The sequence below is a fragment of the Mobula hypostoma genome, chromosome 2 (assembly GCF_963921235.1).
Source record: "Mobula hypostoma chromosome 2, sMobHyp1.1, whole genome shotgun sequence".
Lineage (NCBI taxonomy): Eukaryota > Metazoa > Chordata > Chondrichthyes > Myliobatiformes > Myliobatidae > Mobula > Mobula hypostoma.
In genome coordinates, this window is record NC_086098.1 from 143,995,298 (window position 1) to 144,016,679 (window position 21,382).

At 43.2% G+C, this 21,382-nt stretch overlaps 1 protein-coding gene across 1 annotated transcript in view; it reads right to left on the reverse strand.

The window, feature by feature from the left end:
* Positions 1–1,268: 1,268 nt before the first annotated feature.
* The window catches only part of LOC134357462 (protein lin-28 homolog B-like), a 238,824-nt gene continuing 218,710 nt past the window's right edge, over positions 1,269–21,382 (reverse strand). The window contains exon 4 of the mRNA XM_063069074.1: positions 1,269–1,638. Within this exon, the coding sequence (XP_062925144.1) occupies positions 1,269–1,638 (370 nt within the window). The remainder of the gene's footprint in view (positions 1,639–21,382) is intronic.

Sequence of the window (21,382 nt, forward strand, 5' to 3'; positions counted from 1 at the left end):
CCAATTCTAAGTCTGGTTTAATTACTGAAATACAAGAGGGTGATGCATATTTCATGGACTGCAGGAGGGGGTATATCATGTCATGATTTAAGGACATGTCTAAACCTCACTTGAAAGTATTCACTATAAACTTTGGTAACTGGGTACCTGAAAACAACCCATGACAGTCAGGTTAAAATTTTTCCCAGATCTTAGGCAAAATCCCTGCCTTTGCACCTGTGGCCGTATTTTCATTTGAGCGTTAACTTTGTGCAGGATGACTTCCAAATTAAATTTCAAATCATTGTATTGACTGCGGATGAAGCAACTTACTGACCCTGGAAGTATCTGACCTTAGGTGAACCTTTTCTTTTGATGCACAGAATTTAACACTGCATCTCTTGTACCTGGGCTTAGAAACAACATCAACTGCTGCTGAGGTGTTTACTGCAGAACATCAGCAGAAATGGCATGACATTCAAATCTTAAGGACTCTATTTTTAATCTTTTTTATATGTAGAGCTATATATATCTGTACATTATATATATTTATTTGAAAGTATACCTCAGTGTTCACAGATTTGAGTTTAAGACACAATTAACAAAAAAAAAACAAAAAGCACTTGCAACATAAAGACACAAACACATTCACATTATCTGTAGTTTCAACTCCCCAATGTTAAGGTCCACGGCAGAGGCATGTACCTCAGTAGTGGTCTTGCTTACAGAAGTAAGATGCACTGTTGTGTTATTTATTATATATAATTAGCAGACATCTAGCCAGATACTTGCTGATTTCCCTGGTACCCCAACTCTGGTAGCATCCACATCTTGGTTTCCTTTGGTATTCAATGTGTATAAACAGCTTTGCTTCGAATCAGACGGAGCCTCTGCAGTAAAGCTCCAGCGTTGATCAGAGTGTCGTGTATTGCTCTGCAGTCTCCGGGAGGACACCTAATGGATTGTGAACAGTATTCATTATAAAAGGTTAGAAAAGTCAAGGAAAGAAAACACGGCATTAGACAATGAAACACGTGGGCCATGTTTCATTGGGAAGTTTCTGCATATTTAGGTAAAAGTAGGGCACACTGGATGTGCACTAATTTAATCCAAAGATAACACTTTGCAAAGATTGAATTAACCAGTTGAAAATCTCAGTTGATTCAATAGATCCTTTGTTTTCAAAGAAAGGAGCAGCAGTATGTGAGTTTACTTCCCCTTTACTTTTGCAAGTATGAGGTAGTTGAAGATCCTGTTTGTTTCTTCAAAAAAAAACACTTCAAACGTGGTTATTTGCTTTCTGTTTTTTTCCTTTTCTGAACGGAAGAGCCCTTTCTTCTTTGTTCTTCTGGGCATGCAGAACTCTCGTGAGATGATTTGCCAGAGTTCTCCATCTCAGGCTTTTCCTCCTGGAGGTGAGCTGGAGCTGGGTGGCCTTGAGCCCCTCCCACTTCCCTAGGGAAAGCAGCATACGAGGAGGTGGAAGGTTGAGGATCTGCTTCGTATTTTCCCTGAGGAATAAAGGACTGTGGTGGGACATTTTTGAGAGGACAGTTGGCTACCATGTGCATGATGCTCTGGCAGTAATGGCACTTCTTTGGCTGAGGAGGTAGATTACATTCCTTAGCATGGTGATCAAGGCCTCCACAGTTGTAACATCTGCAGAAAAACAAAATGAGAGTCATAACAATAGCTGCAGCAACACTTAGAGGTAGCTGAATATAAAATCAGTGGTCCTCTGCCTGTTGCAATACTGAATATTGAGGAATTCACAAGGGCTTTTAATGCTGTAATCATGACAACATAGGAAAAGATATCAATGGACAGTACTGCTCATGAATGTATTCACTGTAATCCAAATATTATCGCTGGAAATATCTGTGAGAGCAACTATGGGGAAAAAAAGAATCACTGCAAGCTTAGATAGCCTTCCTCGCTGTCCGCTCTACCCCCAATCCTGGCTTCATTGCAAATTTTCTACATTATCATCGAAAGCGTTGATCCAGATGATGGACCCAGGACCGATTCCTGCAGCACACCATTAGCCACAGACCTCCAGCCCAACAACCAGCTACGACCAATCTCTGTCTTCCCCCACTAAACCAATACTGAATCCAAGTGACTTAACCTTCTGGACCAGTGTCCCATGAATCACACGGTCAAAGTCCAGGTAGATGAAATCCATTGCAGCCACGTCTCACTAATGACCACAACATCATAATTCCAAGTGATTATCCATGCTCTGAGTTTACCTGCCTTACCTACACTTGAAATATACAATCAGTGGCCACTTTATTCGGCACCTCCTGTACCTACTGAGTGGCAACTGACTGTAATGTTCGTGGTCTTCTGCTGCTGTAGCCCATCCACTTCAGGGTTCAATGTGATGTGCATTCAGAGATGCTCTTCTGCACACCAGTGCTGTAACGCCTGGTTATCTGACTTACTGTTGTTTTCCTGTCACCTTGAACAAGTCTTCCCATTCTCCTCTGACCTCTCTCATTAACAAGGTGCTTTTGCCCCCAGAACTGCTGCTCATTTATCGTTACTTTTTTTTTCCTCACACCATCCTCTGTAAACTCTAGAGACTGTTGTGCATGAAAATCCCAGGAGTTCAGCAGTTTCTGAGACACTCAAACCACCCTGTCTGGCACCCACAATCATTCCATGGTCAAAGTCACTTAGATCACATTTCTCCCCCATTCTGATGTTTGGTTTGAACAATGACTGAACCTCTTGACCATTAGATGCTTTTATGCATTGTGATGCTGCCACATAATTAGCTAATTAGATATTTGCATTAACAAGCAGGTGTACAGGTTTTCCTAATAAAGTGGTCAGTGACTGTATGTTCTGGAACACCAGAATACATTTAAAAGGAGCATGGAGAGGTTACTCGACCTCTCAGGCCTGTCCTGGTATTCAATATGATCATGGCTGATCTGCCCCAGGTCTCATGGCATTTTCTGTTCCATTATCGCATGGTCCTCAATTCCCTGACCAATGAAAAATGTATCTTCTTCCACTTTCAATACCTCAAGCTATCCAACCTTCAACTCACTTGAGGTGGAAAACAGCACATAATAAGCATCCTCCTCACTCATGGCTGGCCCAGAGCTGCAGCCTCATAGCTTCAGAGACGTGGGTTCGGTCCTGACTTTGGCTGCTGTTAGCATGGTGTTTGCACAATGAGGTGATGGTCTCGTATGCATGCCTTTATTCCTTCTACCAAAGTGCATAACCAAAGCTTTCCATATACAGGCTGACCACCAATTAACTTGAATGAAATTACAAGGTGTGGTTTACTGGGTGGCCACCAGATGGCACCAAGTGTGGCGAGACTCTTTCTGACAAAAGCACGCTATTTTTTACTATTTACATTGCACTTGGTGGTAGTCCCAATTATTTTGTGCTTGTTTTTGCTTATTTTATGTAAATTTATCTCAGAAGCCATAGCTAGGGTTAAGTGCAAGTACCAGTGGTGGTGCCAAACACAAATGTCAGACCATATCAATCCAAGAAAAGGTAGAAATGTTGAAAAAACTGGACCATGGTGTTTCTGTGCATAAGCTGTGTGACTTATATGGCACTGGTTCATTAACTGTGTATGATATAAAGCATCAAAGAGAAAACATTTTGCAATTCTATGCAAACAGTGATTCGCTAAAGCAAATGTGCATTAGAAATAGTATGAAAATTTGTAAGAACACTGGGGGTGATCAAGTGATGATTGAATAGTTTTGCCAGCATCGGAGTGATAGAGTTCAATTGTCAGGCAGTATGATAATGGACTGGCCAGCTCGTGGTGTTGTGGCATCAGCACTGGACATCAAGGCAGATGGTCCTGAGTTCAAACCCAGCTGGGTCCCAACCTGGGCAGCAGCGGTATCTGTGTGGAAGAAAGTCCTGGCAATCTACTTCCATATCTTGCCATGAAAACCCTATGGTCACCCATGAGGTCACAAGGAGTTGGACTAGACCAAACGACAAATGATAATGAACCAAGCTAAGTTGTTCCATGATGGCTTCAAAGCTTTAAGAAGCATAAAGTGTGTACAGAAAAATGGTCTGCAAACCATGGAGGAACTACCGAGTACATTACGTGGACAAATTTGAGAAACTCATAGCTGATAAAAATCTCAGTCCTAAGCTGGGTGTATAATGCAGTTTCATCTAGGAATGCACACCTAGGAAAACAAAGAAGATCCCACAGGATTCAAACAATCTAAGGACAGCGTTACCATTTTATGGTGCTCCAATGCAGCAGGTACTCACAGATGTAAACCACTGGTGATTAGAATAAGTATATGCCCTAGGACCTTGAAAGATGTTAAAATTTACCCAGTAACATATTGTGCAAATAAAAAATGTCTAGGTTACCATCGATGGAGAAAAATATTTTGAGCCCAAGGCCAGCACATATTGCACATCTGTAGGGCTGCCCAAAGGTTGCAAAGTCCTTCTCACTTTGGATAACTGTTCAGCTCACCCCAAAGCTCAACTCCTGTGTAACAATAATGTTTTGACAGTGAATTTATCACCAAACTGTACAGCGTTTATCCAACCCCAAGACCAAGGAATACAGTGCTCTCTAAAGGTCAAGTATCACTCACTTTTTGTGAAACGTCTGTTAAATGAGGTGAATGCTGGAAACTCTGTACAGACATTTATTAAAGAATTATAACATGAAGGATGTTCTTTGGTTCATTGCTCGAGGGTGGGAAAAGGTAGAACCCTCAGCACCAGAGAACGGCTGGCATAAATTGTGGCCTGCCTTGATTCCATCTGCCAATTCTTTGCCCATTCTCGCAATTTGTCCAAGTCCTTCTTAAACTCTCCACTTCCTCAAAGCCACCTGCCTCTCCAACAATCTTTATATCATCCGCAACTATGGCCACAAAGCCATCAATTCCATTATCCAAATCATTGACATATAATGTAAAAATCTCCTTTCAGTAAGATGGAGGCACACTCATATGCATCAGCCTTTCAGGGGCAACCAAAGCTAATCTTGTCCTTTCTAAAACTCTTATTTCTGATTGCGTGGCATTACAGGACATTAAGAACTCCAAGTAGTGTCGGTCTACCCCATCAGCCAGCTGCTCACTTGTGGAGGAGTGGAACTTGGTGTGAACTGTGTTGCCCCCTGCTACAGAAGGGTGTTGAGTTAATGTGTCAACACAGTATGCACTCCAACTGTGAGTGATGTTCTTGGACGTTTTCTTTGTGATCTCAAGACCCTGTTGGACACTGGTAATGTAAAACACTGCAGGTCCGGTTCACTGGTTTATTGGTGAGACTGACAGTGGGGGCGCTGCGTGGACTAGGCTGTAGCGAGGACCAGGCCTCATGTCTTGTGTTGCAGCCATCCAGGGTGGGAAACGCCGGAGCTGGTGTGGCGCAAAGTACATCCTGGATTGGGCGTTGGCCCCTCCCATTGGTGCAGCTCTCCAGTGTTCGCTCGATGGAAAAACAAGGTGGATTGTGTGCATGCATACGTACATTTGTCTGCGGGCTGCTTTTTCTTGCTGACAACACCCATGCACCATCAATTTACAGGACAGTCACTGAGGAACTTGGGCTACATTTTTTTTGTGTGTGACTGCATGCTTACTGCTACCATATATGTGCTCTATGTGCCTTGTGCTGTGTAAGACTGTTGGTACTGTGTCTAGTACCTTGGCCCTGGAGGAATGCTGTTTTGTTTGACTGTATTCATGGATATCAATAGGTTGAATAGGGTGAATAGGTACATTTAATATCAGAGAAATGTATACAATATACTTCCTGAAATTCTTTTTCATGTAAACTTGAATGACAATTAAACTTGGACTTGAAAAGAAATGATCCCAACACCAACCCCTGCGGAACACCACCAGTCACAGGCAGCCAAACGGTAAAAGCCCCCTTTATTCCCACTCCTTGCCTCCTGCCAATCAGACAAACTTCTATCCATGCTAATATTTTTCCTGCAATATCACAGACTCTTGTTTAGCAGCATCATGTGTGGCACCTTGTCAAAGGCCTTCTGAAAACCCAAATAAACAACATCCACTGATGTTCTTTTGTCTATCCTGCCTGTTATTTCCTCAAAGAATTCCGACAGATTTCCTTTAAGGAAATTCTCCTGACTTTGGCCTACTTTATCATGTGCCTCCAAGTACCCCAAAACCACATCCTTAATAATGGACTCCAACATCTTCCCTACCACTGAAATCAGGCTCACTGACTATAATTTCCCTTCTTCAGCCTCCATCCCTTCTTAAAGTGTGGAATGACATTTGCAATTTTTCCTTAGTAATAACAATTACACTCTCTCATCTGGCCCCTGACACTCTCGAATTTCCGACACACTGCTATTGTCTTCCACAGTGAATACTGATGCAAAATACTTGTTAACTTTGTCCATCATTTCTTTGTCCCCAAATACCACCTCTCCAGCATCATTTTCTAGTGGACTGATATCCACTATTGTCTCTCTTTTACTCTTTATATATCTGAAGACGTTTTTTGTAGTCTCTTATTTTACAGGCTGGTTTTCCTTCATCTTTCATCATTTCTCTCGAATAGCTTTTTTACTTGCCTTCTGGTGGTTTTTAAAAACTTTCCAATCCTCTAACTACCCAATAATTTTTGCTATATTTTATGCCCTCTCTTTTGCTTTTGCACTGTCCTTGACTTCCCTCGTCAGCCATGGTCGCCTCATCCTCCCTTTGGAATACTTCTTCATCTTTGGAATGTATCTATCCTGTGCCTTCCGAAATGCCCCCCAAAAACTCCAGACATTGCTATTCTTTGATTTGATTTCATTTTTTTTACCAAAAAAGCCACCCCACCCCCACCATCTGCTTGTATATCATCAACTGGCCTCTCCTCAACTCCGGCACTCTGGTTCCCATCCTCCTGCCAAATTAGTTCAAACCATTCCCCTACGGCTCCAGCAAGCGTGTCCACAAGGACGTTGGTCCCCCCTCAGGTTCAGGTGCAGCCCGCCCTTTTTGTACAAGTCACACCGTCCCCAGAAGAGGTCCCAATGATCGGGAAATCTGAAACCCTAACCTGCTCTCTGCACCGACTTCGCAGACACACATTCATCTGCTGTATTATCCTATTCTTGCCCTCGGTGGCACGTGGCACAAGCAGCATTCCGGAGAAATCCTGGAGATCCTGCTCTTCAGCCTTCTGTCATGCTCCCTCTATTCTCTCTTCAGGACCAATTTCGTCCCACAACCCAAATATGTACTAGTTAGCAGGCTGATTGTCCATTGTAAATTGTCGCGTGATTAGGTTAGGGTTAACTCAAGGTTGTGGAGGTTGCTGGACAAAGTGGCTCAAAGGACCATTTGCCAGAATGTATCTCTAAATATGTAAAAACTTAAAAAGTAAATGACTGAAATCCAGCAGACACACCCAAAAGGTGTGCACGTATTAGATAAAGCTGATAATGTGCAGTGGGTTAGAACACGGGCGGCTAATGGAAATGAGGAGAGCTATCGGAACTTTGAGGAAGAGGTTGAGGCAGTGACTCGGAGTAGGTGAGATAATGTCAGTTGATCAAAGACTGACGAGCCCACCATGCAGAGTGAAAATACGGTTCTATGGGGAATACTCAGGGCTGGGGTGTCCAAAACTCAAGGAAGGGCTGTGTTCAGACCACCCGGAGGTTTCAGATTGGGGAAAGCAGTAGGACTGACTTACCTTGCAGTAGTATCCTGGGCCAGGGAGACAGACCAAAGGAAGGGGAAGGAAGTCATAAAGTGGCTGTCTGGATACAAGGACACAGAAGACCTGTTTGGTACCCTGGTTTCAGGCACGTTGCCAGAACAGACATAGAGGGTAAAGGAGATGGTCTGCTTCAGCTTTGGCCTCTCAGGCTATGCTCAGAGGCGTGTAGCAAGAAGGAAAGAAGATGAGAGAGTCACACCTCAAGGCAGGCAGAAATCATAGCAGAATCTTCTCTACCCACACTGACCACTGACCGGATAACAGAACTAGTAAAGGCAGCATGCAGGTCAGACAAACAACTATCGGCAGCAGCCTTTGCTAGTACTGGTCACCCACAAATCTACACAAGAGCTTTAACAGGGGCCAGCAACGCAATAGGAGGAGGATAATAAGGATAATAAGGCACAGGAGCTTCAGCGTCCAGCACTGACCTACCCTTGTTTGTGTCAAGATATTACAAGTCTGTGTGTGTGTGGTGGGGGGGGGGGGACAATGAAGGCAGATAAAAGGTGAACCTCAGGTATCTGGGTTTGTAGGAGTGTGCTTCTCAATGGATTTCTGGATATGCCCCAACAATGAGGGCACAGTCCTGGGGTGGATGCGCTTAGTAAGGCTGGGGCTGTCGTAGACTCAGAGAAGCAAAATATTCCACGGGGGCAGGATCAGCAAACAAGTACATTCACAGAGTCAACAACATGGCCATAGCTTCAATCAGCAGCGACTGCAGCTAGGATGGTGTATATACTGTAGATTATGTCAAGGGATCCCAGATACACAGCATTAACATGAAGGGGATTGTGAACCAGTCAGAAAAGACCAAATAGAGGAACCATACAAACCCATGTATACATACCCCAGACACAATTGGAAGCAAAGGTCTACACTAAAAGATGGCCCTAGACAGACAGGTTATTCTAAATTAGGATACATTGTCCAAAATTGTAAGACAAGTAAGTCATATATAGTTCAGAGACTAGAATGTGAGAAAACTCAGAAAATGTTGGAATTTTGGTTGATTTGGGGATACTGGAATTTTTACTTCTCCAAGAACAATAATTTTCACCATTCTTTGTTCCAAAGCCTTAAAGTCTAAAAGATTATGTAAGGGGGTTGTGAATGTGTTTTAAGATATGTTGTTCAATGCTTACCCTTTGAGAGTAATTGGTGAGTAGTGTTACTCGAATTAGGAATTTGAAATTTGTTCTTGGAGTGAGATTAGAAAACTTGGGGAGTGAATGGGAACATTGTTTTTCTCAGTGATAATGTTCCAAAAGATTAAAGAAACATATTGGGAATTGTCAATGCACTGATTGAATTTTAGTTCTTTTGTTAAGTTTGTTGTAATGTAGGCCAGCCGGTGGTGTAGTGGCATCAGCACTGGACTCCAAGGCGGATGGTTCTGAGTTCGAATCTGGCCCAGTCCCGGCCTGGGCAGCAGCAGTATCTGTGTGGAAGAGAGGCTGGCAATCTATTTCCATATCTTGCCATAAGGACTAAACTTCCTTAGATATACTATCGCCATGGGTCAACACCAACAAGAACTCACAGAGCGTGTCTCATAAAATGCAAATGAGTAGCCAGGATTCAAGTCACGTACGGTCTCCGAGAATGCAAATATAGTCCACATGTGTCTGGCCAAGAGTTCAGCTAAGATCAGAGACTGAATCAGAATCAGGTTTAATATCACTGACATATGCCTTGAAATGTGTTGTTTTACAGCAGCGGTACACTGCAATACATAATAATAAAACTAGAATTTACAATTCGAAGTATATAGAAACGGCAACTCATTGCTGACCATAGCGGACAGCGTGAGAAGGCAGTCCAAGTGAATCAGCCTACTCGCAGTCTCATTACAGAGAATTATTGGAAAAACAGAGGGGAAGGGATCCGAGTTATGGCATAGAAACCGAATTCCACAACCTTGGGAGCCAGGCAGACAAGCCGAGAGAGGAGAACTGAGCACAGAATGTCAGAAGGCTGTCCATTCAGCCTGGATGGGGGTGAGCACAAAATGAGCTAGGTCCTTTTAGTGACGGGGCCAGCTCATAAAAAGACATGCCAGGAGGGCTGTGGGGTAAGTTCCCTACAGCCAATTGAACATAGACTGCCTCAAACCCTTTTGTACACGATCAAAGCAACCTGCCAAGAGCCTTGTGATTGCTGTGCAAGCAAACAGTACTATCTACAGAGTACAGGCTGCACGCCCGCAGCAGAGGCTGGCTGCCAAAAAAAGAGTTTGCAGAGTCAAGTGACCATGAAGTGATATTCTTGTATGAACCAGCCGAATGTAAGTCAATGACGGGATGGGGTGTTATGTTAATTGGCACCTATAGACCCCAGGCAATAATGGGGTAAGTTATTTTGCACCCATCTCCCAGGGATCAAGGAGGCCTACCAGATCAGACTAAATCTTATCACTTCTGAAACATGGTCAATAGGTTATTGGCATGGGATATTTACGTATTCAGGGAGTCAGCACTCACAACACTTCAGTTAGTCCTGACGAAGGGTCTCGGCCTGAAACGTCGACTGCGCTTCTTCCTATAGATGCTGCCTGGCCTGCTGTGTTCACCAGCAACTTTGATGTATGTTGCTTGAATTTCCAGCATCTGCAGAATTCCTGTTGTTTACTCACAACACTATAACGTCCTCAGAAGCTTTTATAACATCTGTATGAATTAGTGTGTCCCATTGAAGGTGTTTCAATCCCCGGAGGTTTCTTATCAATTACAACATGCTTTCACTGTAAATATATACTTCAAAGCAACCATTCGTCAGGCACAAAATATTGAAGTATGCAAAAGCCTTGTAGCCCCCAGTTGCTGCAGAAACAGCAATATCTGTCTCTCCCTTGTCAGTGAGAGAGCGAGCCTGCGGGAAGTCAAAAATGTTGGAGCGAAGAGTTAGCTTTTCATGTGCTAAAGACCACGGTCTCTCTTTGGGGGCTTTGCTGTTGCTGCCGCTTCTGTGTGACAGGATGCAGGGGGCTTCGGGGCTCTTATGTCATTTTTCAGTAATCTACTGTTTGGGCTTTCTTTTCTTGTTTCAAGGATGTCTGTGAAGAGTAAGAATTTCAGCTCGTATATTGCATACGTTCTCTGATATTAAATGGAGCCACTGAACTATTGCATTGAATCACCTGTTACAATTGTCCTCAAGAGGATAAATCTTGATGACCTTTGAATTTGGATGTCTCTACCAAGGGGGGTTTTCAAGAGGATGTCTATTGTGATGAATAAAGGCTTTCATATCCACCCTCTTCAGTTTCTCCAATGACTTAGTCAAAGTCATAACATCCCTATCTCTCTTCTTGATTGAATATTGGAATAGCATTAGCTACATGCTAGTCTTCTAGGACCTTGCCTGTGGTTAGAGATGACACAATATCAAAGCCTCAGCAAACTCATCTCTTGCCCTTTTCAATTACCTTGGGTACCCCCGAGGATTTACCCATCTTAATTTTCTTTTAAGATACTCATTACTACCTCTGCTACCTCTTTATCTCGAAATGCTCTCGGAAATTAGCAAGCTCCACAAGCTCCATACTAATGTCTACACACTCCACATCTTTCTTCCTGGTAAACGCTAATGAAAGGTATTAATTTGGGACCTCGCCCACATCCGCAGTCTCCAAGGACATGTTCCTTCTTTATCCATGAGTGGTCCTACCAGCTCCCTAGTTATCCTCTTGCTTTTGATGTATGTGTAGAATGCCTTGCGACTCTCTTTAATCCTACTTCAACGTCAAAGTAAATTTATTTCCAAAGTACTCTATGTCACATATATCAATTCATATACTGATCACCTTATTCAGATTGAGATTCATTTTCATGCTGGCATTTACAGTAAAATAAAGAAATATAAAAGAATTTATGAAAAACATACATAAACAAAGATTGACAAAAATGTGGAAAAAAGACAAATCATGTAAATAATAACAACAAAGCAAGTAAATACAGTTGAGAACATTTATACTACTGAGAACATGTGATGCAGCGTCCTTGAAAGTGATTCTATAGGTTGTGGATTCAGTTCAGCATGGAGGTGAGAAGTTATCCACACTGGTTCAGAAGCCTGATGGTTGAAGGGTAATAACTGCGGCTGAACCTGGTGGTGTGGGACTTAAGGCCCCCCACCCCCGTACCTCCTGCCTGTTGGTTGAAGGGTAATAACTGTGGCTGAACCTGGTGGTGTGGGACTTAAGGCCCCCCCCTGCCCCCCCGTACCTCCTGCCTGATGGTTGAAGGGTAATACCTGTGGCTGAACCTGGTGGCGTGGGACTTAAGGCCCCACCCTGCCCCCCCCCATACCTCCTGCCTGATGGTTGAAGAGTAATAACTGTGGCTGAACCTGGTGGCGTGGGACTTAAGGCCCCACCCTGCCCCCCCCCCATACCTCCTGCCTGATGGTTGAAGAGTAATAACTGTGGCTGAACCTGGTGGTGTGGGACTTAAGGCCCTACCCTGCCCCCCCCGTACCTCCTGCCTGATGGTTGAAGAGTAATAACTGTGGCTGAACCTGGTGGTGTGGGACTTAAGGCCCTACCCTGCCCCCCCCGTACCTCCTGCCTGATGGTGGCAGCACAAAGAGAGCATGGCCTGGATGATGGCAGTCCTTAACGATGGACGCTGCTTTCTTGTGGCAGCTTTGTTTGCTAAGGACTTTTCATGGACCCTCCTGGCTTTCCGAATTTCCTTCTTGAGTTCTTTACTGGCTTCTTAACATCCTCAAAGGCTCGGATTGATCAAAGCTTACATACATTTCCTTTTACTTTTTGATACAATTCACTACTTTTCTCAACACCCAAGGTTTCCTTACCCTACCATCCTTGTCCTTCCTTCTGACTGGAACGTAACCATCCAGTACACTGTGCAAGTAAAATGTGGACTTGCCCAAAAACAACTCTTCCTAATTAACTCTCCATAGTTCATATCTGATACTCTTGCCAGAAGGTCCCAGTCTATATTAGGGAAGTGGAAGTTACCCACTACAACATAACCTTCTCTAATCTTCCTGTATATCTATCCACCAGTGTCCAGGTGGCTACTGAGGGGTGGTCTGTATATAATCCAATCAGACTGATTACAACTTTCTTGAATTCTATCCATATAGACATGATAGGCGAGCATTACATATGTCCCCTCTGGGTCGCTCTCCCTGATTAATAACACAACGCCACACTCCCCCACAACATTTTTAAGCCTACTCTATCATTCCTAAAGCATTCAAACCCTAGAACATCAAGCATCCTTTCCAGTTCCCCTCTCAAACAAGTATCTGTAATATCAAAGTTACTGACTTATGATGGCGAATGTGCCAGAAGCTCTCTATGACCCTATCTACCTGAGACACCAATTCTAAGGAACTATGGATTGCATTCCCAGATCCCCCTGTTCTACTGCGCTCCTCAATGCCCTACGGTTCAATATGTAAGTCCGACCCTCGTTTGCCCTCCCAAAGGAGCAACACTTCACACTTGTCTGCATTAAATTCCATCTGCCACTTTCCAGTCCATTTTTCCAGCTGTTCTATATCCGTCCTTCTTTGCCAACCCAATCTTGGTGTCATCCACAAATTTACTGATCTAGTTTACCACATTACCGTCCAGAGCGTTGATATAGAAGAGAATCAACCACTGACCCAGTGCCGATTCCTGCCTCTAAGTTACAGGCCCCCAAGGTCAAGTTCAACTGTACACAGGCATACAGCTAATCGAAACAATGCTCTCCGGCACCAAGGCACAAAACACAATACATATGTCACATTTGGCATATATAAAAAACATTACCACAGTAAGGTATTCTGTAGATACTAGTTGGGGAGATGAAGTGAGAATCTGGGAGGTGAAAGGTCAAAAAGGTAAAGGGCTGGAGAAGAAGGAATCTGATAGAAGGGAGAGTGGATGATGGGAGAAAGGGAAGGAGGAGGGGCAGCAGGGGAAGGTGAGAAGAAGAGGTAAGAGGTCAGAGTGGGGAACTGAAGAAGAGAGAAGGAGGGGAGAAAATTAGCAAAAGTCGGAGAAGTCAGGTTGTAGCCTACCTAGATGGAATATAAGGTGTTGCTACTCCAATCTGAGAGTGGCTTCATGGTGGCAGAAAGGGAGGCCAAGGACCAACATGTCCGAATGGGAATGGGGATGGGATTTAAAATGGTTGGCCACCATAAAATCCTGCTTCTTGTGGATGGAACAGAGGTCCTCAACAAAGAAGTCTCCCAGTCTAAGTTGGGTCTCACCAATGTAGGGGAGGCTGCATCGGGAGCACCAGATATAGTGGGCAACTCCAACAGAGTCGCAGGTGAAGTGTTGTCCCACCTGGAAGGGCTATTTTAGATGAGGTCTTCTGTGATGAGGGGGGATAAGTAGGAGACATTGCACTTAAAAGATCCTCTAGGGAACGGCTCCCCAACCATTTTTATGCCATGGACCACTGCCATTAACCGAGGGGATTTGTGAACCCAAGTTGGAAAGCCCTATTCTATGGGTAGTGATCGCAATAGTATAGAATCCCAAATGCAGCCTGCAGGTAACACCATGTCTTCAATTTAAATAAGGGCAATTATAAAGGTTGGAGGGAGGAGTTGTCCAGGGCTGGTAGATCAGTAGATGAACAGTGGCAGGTACTCAGATAGCTGGCCTTTAATGTTCAGCAAGAGTTTACCCTGTTTATTCAAAACAAAGAGAAAGGCAGCGATGGGGTGGAGGGAGGGGGGATCAACAGGCCAGATATTATTAGCAAGATGCTTAAGTCATTAAACAATAGCTAATCATTTAGGAAAGCTGTACATACCTTAAACCTAGTCAATGTTCTTTTATGAAAGGTAAACCACTAGGCTAATTCTTGGGGTGAGAAGGCTGTCTAAATGAGAGACACTAAACAGTTTGTGCCCATATTCCTTGGAATTTGGAAGAATGAGGAGTGAGCTAATTCAAACATGTGAGATCCGAAGGAGGTTAAAAAGAGTAGGCATTGGGATGTTTACACGAGCGAAAAATTATCAAACAAGATGACACAACTACAAGATGAGAGGCCAGTCATTTAAAACTGCAGTACATAGAAATTTCTCCTTTCCTGACCTCAATCACTCCGCCCACAGCTTTTGAATTTTGCCATCTATCAGAGTTTGCAGCTGATCACTGCATCAGGAAGTTATTGAAATCCTCTGATCCAAAAGATCAGACCTTATCTTCTTTTCCATTAGCCCTCACCAGCAGGTTGACCTGCAAAGGGCATTTTCTGCTGTTGCTAACTTCCATAAAGTGCAGACAGTCCTGGGAGAGACCTTGTCGACAGCTTCTGACGGGAATATTTGCATCCCCATTGAACCCGAACCTTTTCTGCAGGTGATGTGATCCGTGCCGCCTTCTCACTGCTGCCATCAAGAAGGAGGTAGAGGATGTAGGAGCCTTTGGTCCCACACCAGCCAGGTTCAGGTACAGTTATTCCCTTTCAACCATCAAGCTCCTGAACCAGTACAGATGAGCTCACTCACCTCATCTCTGAACTGATTCCACAACCTGTGAGTTCACTTTCAACACTCTACAATTCATGTTCTCAATATTATTTACTTACTTAATCATTTTTTTATTTGCACAGTTGGTCTTCTTTTGCACATTGTTTGACAGTCTTTCTGTGTTTAGTTTTTCACTGATTCTATTGTTATAGAGTCACAGAAAAGTACAACACAGACAGGCCCCCTGGCCTATCTAGTCTGTGCCGAACCATTTAAGTTGCCTACTCCCATCAATCTGCACCTGGTCCATAGCTCTCCATATCCCTACCATTCAGGTACCTATCCAAACTTTACTTAAACGTCGTAATCAAGCTCACACGTACCAGTTGTGCTGGCAGCTCGTTCCACACTCTCGTGGCCCTCTGAGTGAAGAAGATTCCCCTCATGCTCTCCTTAAACTTTTCATCTTTCACCTTTCACACATAACCCCTAGCTATAGTCCCACCCAACCTCAGTGAAGAGAGGCTGCTTGCATTTACCCTATCTATACCCCTTATTATGTTTCTTTGTTGTATTTTGAATGCCTGCAAGAAAATGAATCTCAAGGTAGTGAATGATGACATATTTTGATAATACATTTACTTTTAGCTTGGATAGAGCTGCAAACTCTTTTTAACCTCAGGAATGTTTGAAGCAGACATGGAAAGGAAACACCATTTACCAGTAGCTGGGAGAGTGTTGGTGGAATTGTGCACATGCCTATAAGGTTGGCTGATGAATGTTCAGCTGCATGTCTAAATGCTGGCAGTTATGAGAAATTTGTTGAGAAAAGTGCTCTTTAGTAATGTAGACCGTTTCTGAAACAGCGAACATCATGATGTTACATGAAGGAGTATGATATCACTGTCACGTTTTGCAATTTTAAAAGTTCTTGAATCACATAATGTACCCTCAACCTTCAGGCTCTTAAGTCAAAGACGATAACTTCATTTGCCCCATCGTTGAAATGTTCCCACAGCCTATGGACTCACTTTCAAGCACTCTTCATCTCATGTCCTTGATATATATTACTTATTTATTGAAATCAAAATCAGGCTTAATATCACTGGCATATATTGTGGAATTAGTTAACTTTGTGGCAGCAATACAATGCAATACATGATTTAGAAAAATAACTGAATTACACTAAGTATATATGCATATTAAATAGTGAAGTTAAACTAAGTAGTGCAAAAAAAAAGGAATACGTTTTTAAAAAGTAGTGAGGTAGTGTTCATGGGTTCAATGTCCATTTAGGAGTCGGATGGCAAGGGGAAGAACTGTCCCTGAATTGCAAGTGTGTGCCTTCAGGCTTCTGTACCTCTTTCCTGGCAGCAACAATGAGAAGAGGGCATGTCCTGGGTGATGGAGGTCCTTAATGATGGGCACTGCCATTCTGAGGCACCGCTCCTTGAAGATGTCTTGGACACTACAGAGGCTAGTACCTATGATGGAGCTGATTAATTTTACAACTTCCTGCAACTTACTCCGATCCTGTACAGTTGCCCCTCCCCGACCATACCAGACAGTGATGCAGCCAGTCAGAGTGCTCAGAACGCTCTCCATGGTACATCTACAGAAGTTCTGAGTGTTTCAGGTGACAAACCAAATCTCCTCAGTCTCCTAATGAAATATAGCCATTGTCTTGCCTTCTTTATAGCTGCAACCAGGTTTCTTTTTGTATTTGCAGTTTGTTCTCTTTTGCACACTGTGGCGTGGTCTTTCGTTCATCCTGTTATTGTTATTATTCTATTACGGATTTATTGAGTATGTCTGTAAGAAAGTGGATCTCAGGGTTGTATATGGTGACATACACGCACCTTGATAATAAATTTACTTTGAACTTTAGATGTAGTGGCAGAGGAACAGAGCAGAGAATTTTCTACGCCAACATGTTTTCTTTTTGTACCCATCACTAATCCATTATTATTTTAAAATAGCAATTAAATCAAATGTTTAAGAAATATTCATTTAGTCATGATCCATTTTTAATCATTTTACAGTGATGCTATGGTGCGAAAAATGAAAATGTAATACTCTGTTACGTTGTAATGTTGCAAAATTAACTATGAACAGCAAAAATAATAAATGTATTTTGACGAATTTCAGTTTATTCAACAGTTTGTGTTTTTAACCATAATTTATAATTATATTATGAAAATTGCTTTTAAAATTGCAGCTTTTAAAAGTGGCACATGGCCAAGTGGTTAGGGCGTTCGACTAGTGATCTGAAGGTCGCGAGGTCAAGCCTCAGCTGAGGCAGCGTGTTGTGTCTTTGAGCAAGGCACTTAACCACACATTGCTCCTGCACGTTCATAGCCCAGCGGCAGTGGTTGGTGCAGTATGGACAGGACAGGACAGCGTTGAACTAAGATAAGAAATTGCTCCTGAAGACTATAAAAGTCTGGTGTACAAGTTTGCCTGAGAAAGGGTTTGACAGGTATGTATGCATATAAATAGTTGTTTGTAATCAATTTATGATGTAAATTAATGAAATAAGAGTTGTTTTATTCACTGCATGCTCATGGCTTCTTGCCATTCACCTTCAGGTTTCTGAACAGTCCATGTATCTATGAACACTACCTTGTTATTCCACTTTTATGCACTATTTATTTATTTTGGTAATTTATGCCTTTGTGCCTTTGCACTGTACTGCTGGTATGACATAATCTCACGTAATTCAGGTCAGTGATTGTGTTCAAATTTTATTCTGATTCTGAAGAAATTTGTGTTCCATCACAGTTATGCAACTTTTACAATGTTTGGAACAACTGCAGAAAGCACCAAGCTCTTGAAAAATCATAACAACAGAAAGACAAAAAGTCAACAGCTAACAATTGAGCAGTGGGTGATTCCTGTACTTCTTTGACTAGCAGTGGGTACTTCCTACTGCTTAACACATGCTTAGCCACAGGAGGGCGCCAATTGCAGTACTGAGCTCCAAAGTAGCAGAGCTCAGGTCAAGCCAGAAAGCGGATTGGTCTTACGATCCATCTATTCAGCAAGCACTCATGTTGCTCATTTGGAGCTTTAACAGCATTAGCAGCAAGCAAAAAAAAATGGTAACAGCCTGAGTTTTGCGACTGCAGTACTCTGTTAATAGAAGAACTAAAAGTTCACAGATACTATTAAATTTTCCTTTCAAAAAAGGTGTCTGGTACGAGCACTCACTTCAAATTGCCACTATGATCAGTACTGGTGCCCCCAGGGATGTGTGCTCTCCCCACTGCTCTTCTCCCTTTACACTAATGATCGCACCTCACAGGATCCATCTGTTAAACCCCTGAAGTTTGCAGACGACACAACTGTCATTGGCCTTATCCGAGACGGTGATGAGTCTGCATACAGACGGGTGGTGAAATGGCTGGCCCTCTGGTGTGGTCAGAACAATCTGGAGCTAAATACGCTCAAGACTGTGGATCTGACAGTGGACTTCAGGAGGAGCCCCCCAATACTCCCCCGACTCACTATACTCAACAGTATTGTGTCTGCTGTGGAGACCTTTAGGTTTCTGTGTGTCACAATCTCCCAGGACCTGAAGTGGACACCCAACATGGACAGTCTTATCAAAAAGGCTCAGCAGAGGTTGTATCTCCTACGTCAACTCAGAAAGTACAACCTGCCTCAGGAGCTGCTGATTCAATTCTATTCAGGAATAATCCAGTCTGTTCTCTGATCGTCCATCACTGTCTGGTTTGGATCAGCTACCAAACAAGACAAGACTAGACTCCAAAGAACCGTCAGGGCTGCGGAAAGGATTATTGGCGTGAAGCTGCCCTCGATCCAGGACTTATATACATCTAGAGTCAGGAAGTGAGCAAGCAGCATCACTGTAGACCCATCACACCCTGGACATCACCTGTTCCAACTCCTTCCTTCTGGTAGGCGCTTTAGATCACTGTATGCCAGGAAAAATAGGTACAAGAACAGTTTCTTTCCGTATGCCATCAGTCTTATGAACATTTGAATTTTAGTCTATTATAAACCAAATCCACCTGTACATACACAGGTATACCTCATTGTATATAGTTCACAATTATTTGCACTATTGTTTTGTTTGCTTTTTGATTCCGTACAGCCAGAGCTCAGGGAAACCGGCATCAAATTCCCTGTATGTGTCCCCATACTTGGTGATAATAAAGGATTCTGATTCTGATAGGCATATTAAGTTAACACACCAATAATAAGTAATAATAAAGGAACTCCCTACACCCACTGGCTTTACTGGTGCTGTTACTGTCAGTAAAGTCTAATTCTGGGATGGCAAGGTTATATTGGCCATTTCTATTAGGTGGAATATTTTGTTAGGGAATCATTGGGACAAAATCAGTGTCTGAATTGGGGGTTGAACAGTGTCACAGAACAAAGAAACAGGCCTCGAAGCCCAGTATGTCCATGCAGCCTGCTGTATCCATCTACACTAATTCCATTTGTACATATTACATTCATAGTCTTACATACAGTGGCAACCTAAGTGCTGGTATTGATTAATGGCACTGGCTTCACCTCCAAATATTTACAGAATTACAAAGATGCCCAGTACAGAAACAGATTCCAAGGACCCTAGGGGTACATGGACCTAATACTGCTCAGCTTTCATCCATCCCTATTGACCAACCATTCTATTCCCTTTTCCCTGAAGTGTTTGCCTAGATTCTACTTTGGTACATTTACGGTGTTGCATTTAGATTCTAAACACTCCCTGGGTAAAAAAGTTCGTGCAGCCTTCGCAGGTAGATTTACTAGGCACAGGAGAATCTTACAGTACAAAATTAATGACTGAATGTGGGAAAACCATCCTATCTATGGATATTATATCAAAACTTTTCATGAATTCAACTTCCTTGCATAAGCTCATAAGACCATAAGACATTGGAGCAGAATTAGGCCTTTCGGCCTATCGAGTCTGCTCCGACATTTCATCATGGCCAATCCATTTCCCTCTCAACCCCATTCTCTTGCCTTCGCCTGGTAAACTTTCACACCCTGACTTATCAAAGATCTATCAAACTCCACTTTAAATATACTCAAAGACCTGGCTTATCAATAGGTTTCAATAGGTACATTTAATGTCAGAGAAATGAACACAATATACATCTTGAAATTCTTTTTCTTCACAAACATCCATAAAAACAAAGGAGTCCCCAAAGAATGAATGACAGTTGAACGTTAGAACCCCAAAGCACCCACCCCAACTGCCCCCCCAACACATAAGCAGCAGCAAAGCAACGACCCCCCCCCCACCGGCAAAAAAAAAGCATCGGCACCCACCACCGAGCACCCAAGCGTGCAGCAAAGCATCAGCAAAGACACAGGCTTGTAGTACCCCAAAGACTACTCGTTCACCCGGTATTCGACACACCACAGGCTCTCTCTCTCCCTAATAATGGAAAAAGAGGTGTCCCTGTTTCACAGTGAGAGGGGAGACATAACAAAACAACTTGTTGATTTACGGTATTAAAAGTCTGTTGCGTTGCTCTTTCCGAGCTCTGTGCCCAAAGAACTCGGGGTCCCCGGGTACACAGCCAGCTCGCTGCTTTCGATCTTCCATGTACTCCCACGACACATCACAAGTCTTTGACATGGATGTACTTACTACTGGGCAGTTATGATTTTCGTTAATGGTTTTGCATCAAACTCCTGTTTGCTTTGGTAGTACTAGCCTCAATGATGTAGTACCAGTCTCTGGCCAATAGGTGCTGCTGCACAGCAAGTTTCTGAAGTTTCCATAGTAAACTCAAATTTTGATAATTTCACTATCAGGAATTGGCATTTCCCTAATTAAATATTACAGTATTTTGCTTAGTATTAAACAGCAAGTGTGGGATTACCACACATGCATAGTTAAAACACAGAAGTCGAGGATGTAATTGTTGGGGTTCTTGGAAACAAGACTGCCCTTGCTGTTTTCCAGTGGTGCAAGAGTTTGCTGGGAAACACAAAATACTCTGCAGGTGCTGGTGTCAAAGCATCACTCACAACACGCTGGAGGACCTCAGCAGGTCGGGCAGCATCCGTGGAAACGATCAGTCAACATTTTGGGCCGGAACCCTTCATCAGGACTGAAGAGGGAAGGGGCAGAGGCCCTATAAAGAAGGTGGGGGGAGGGTGGGAAGGAGAAGGCTGGTAGGTTCCAGGTAAAAAACCAGTAAGGGGAAAGATAAAGGGGTGGGGGAGGGGAAGC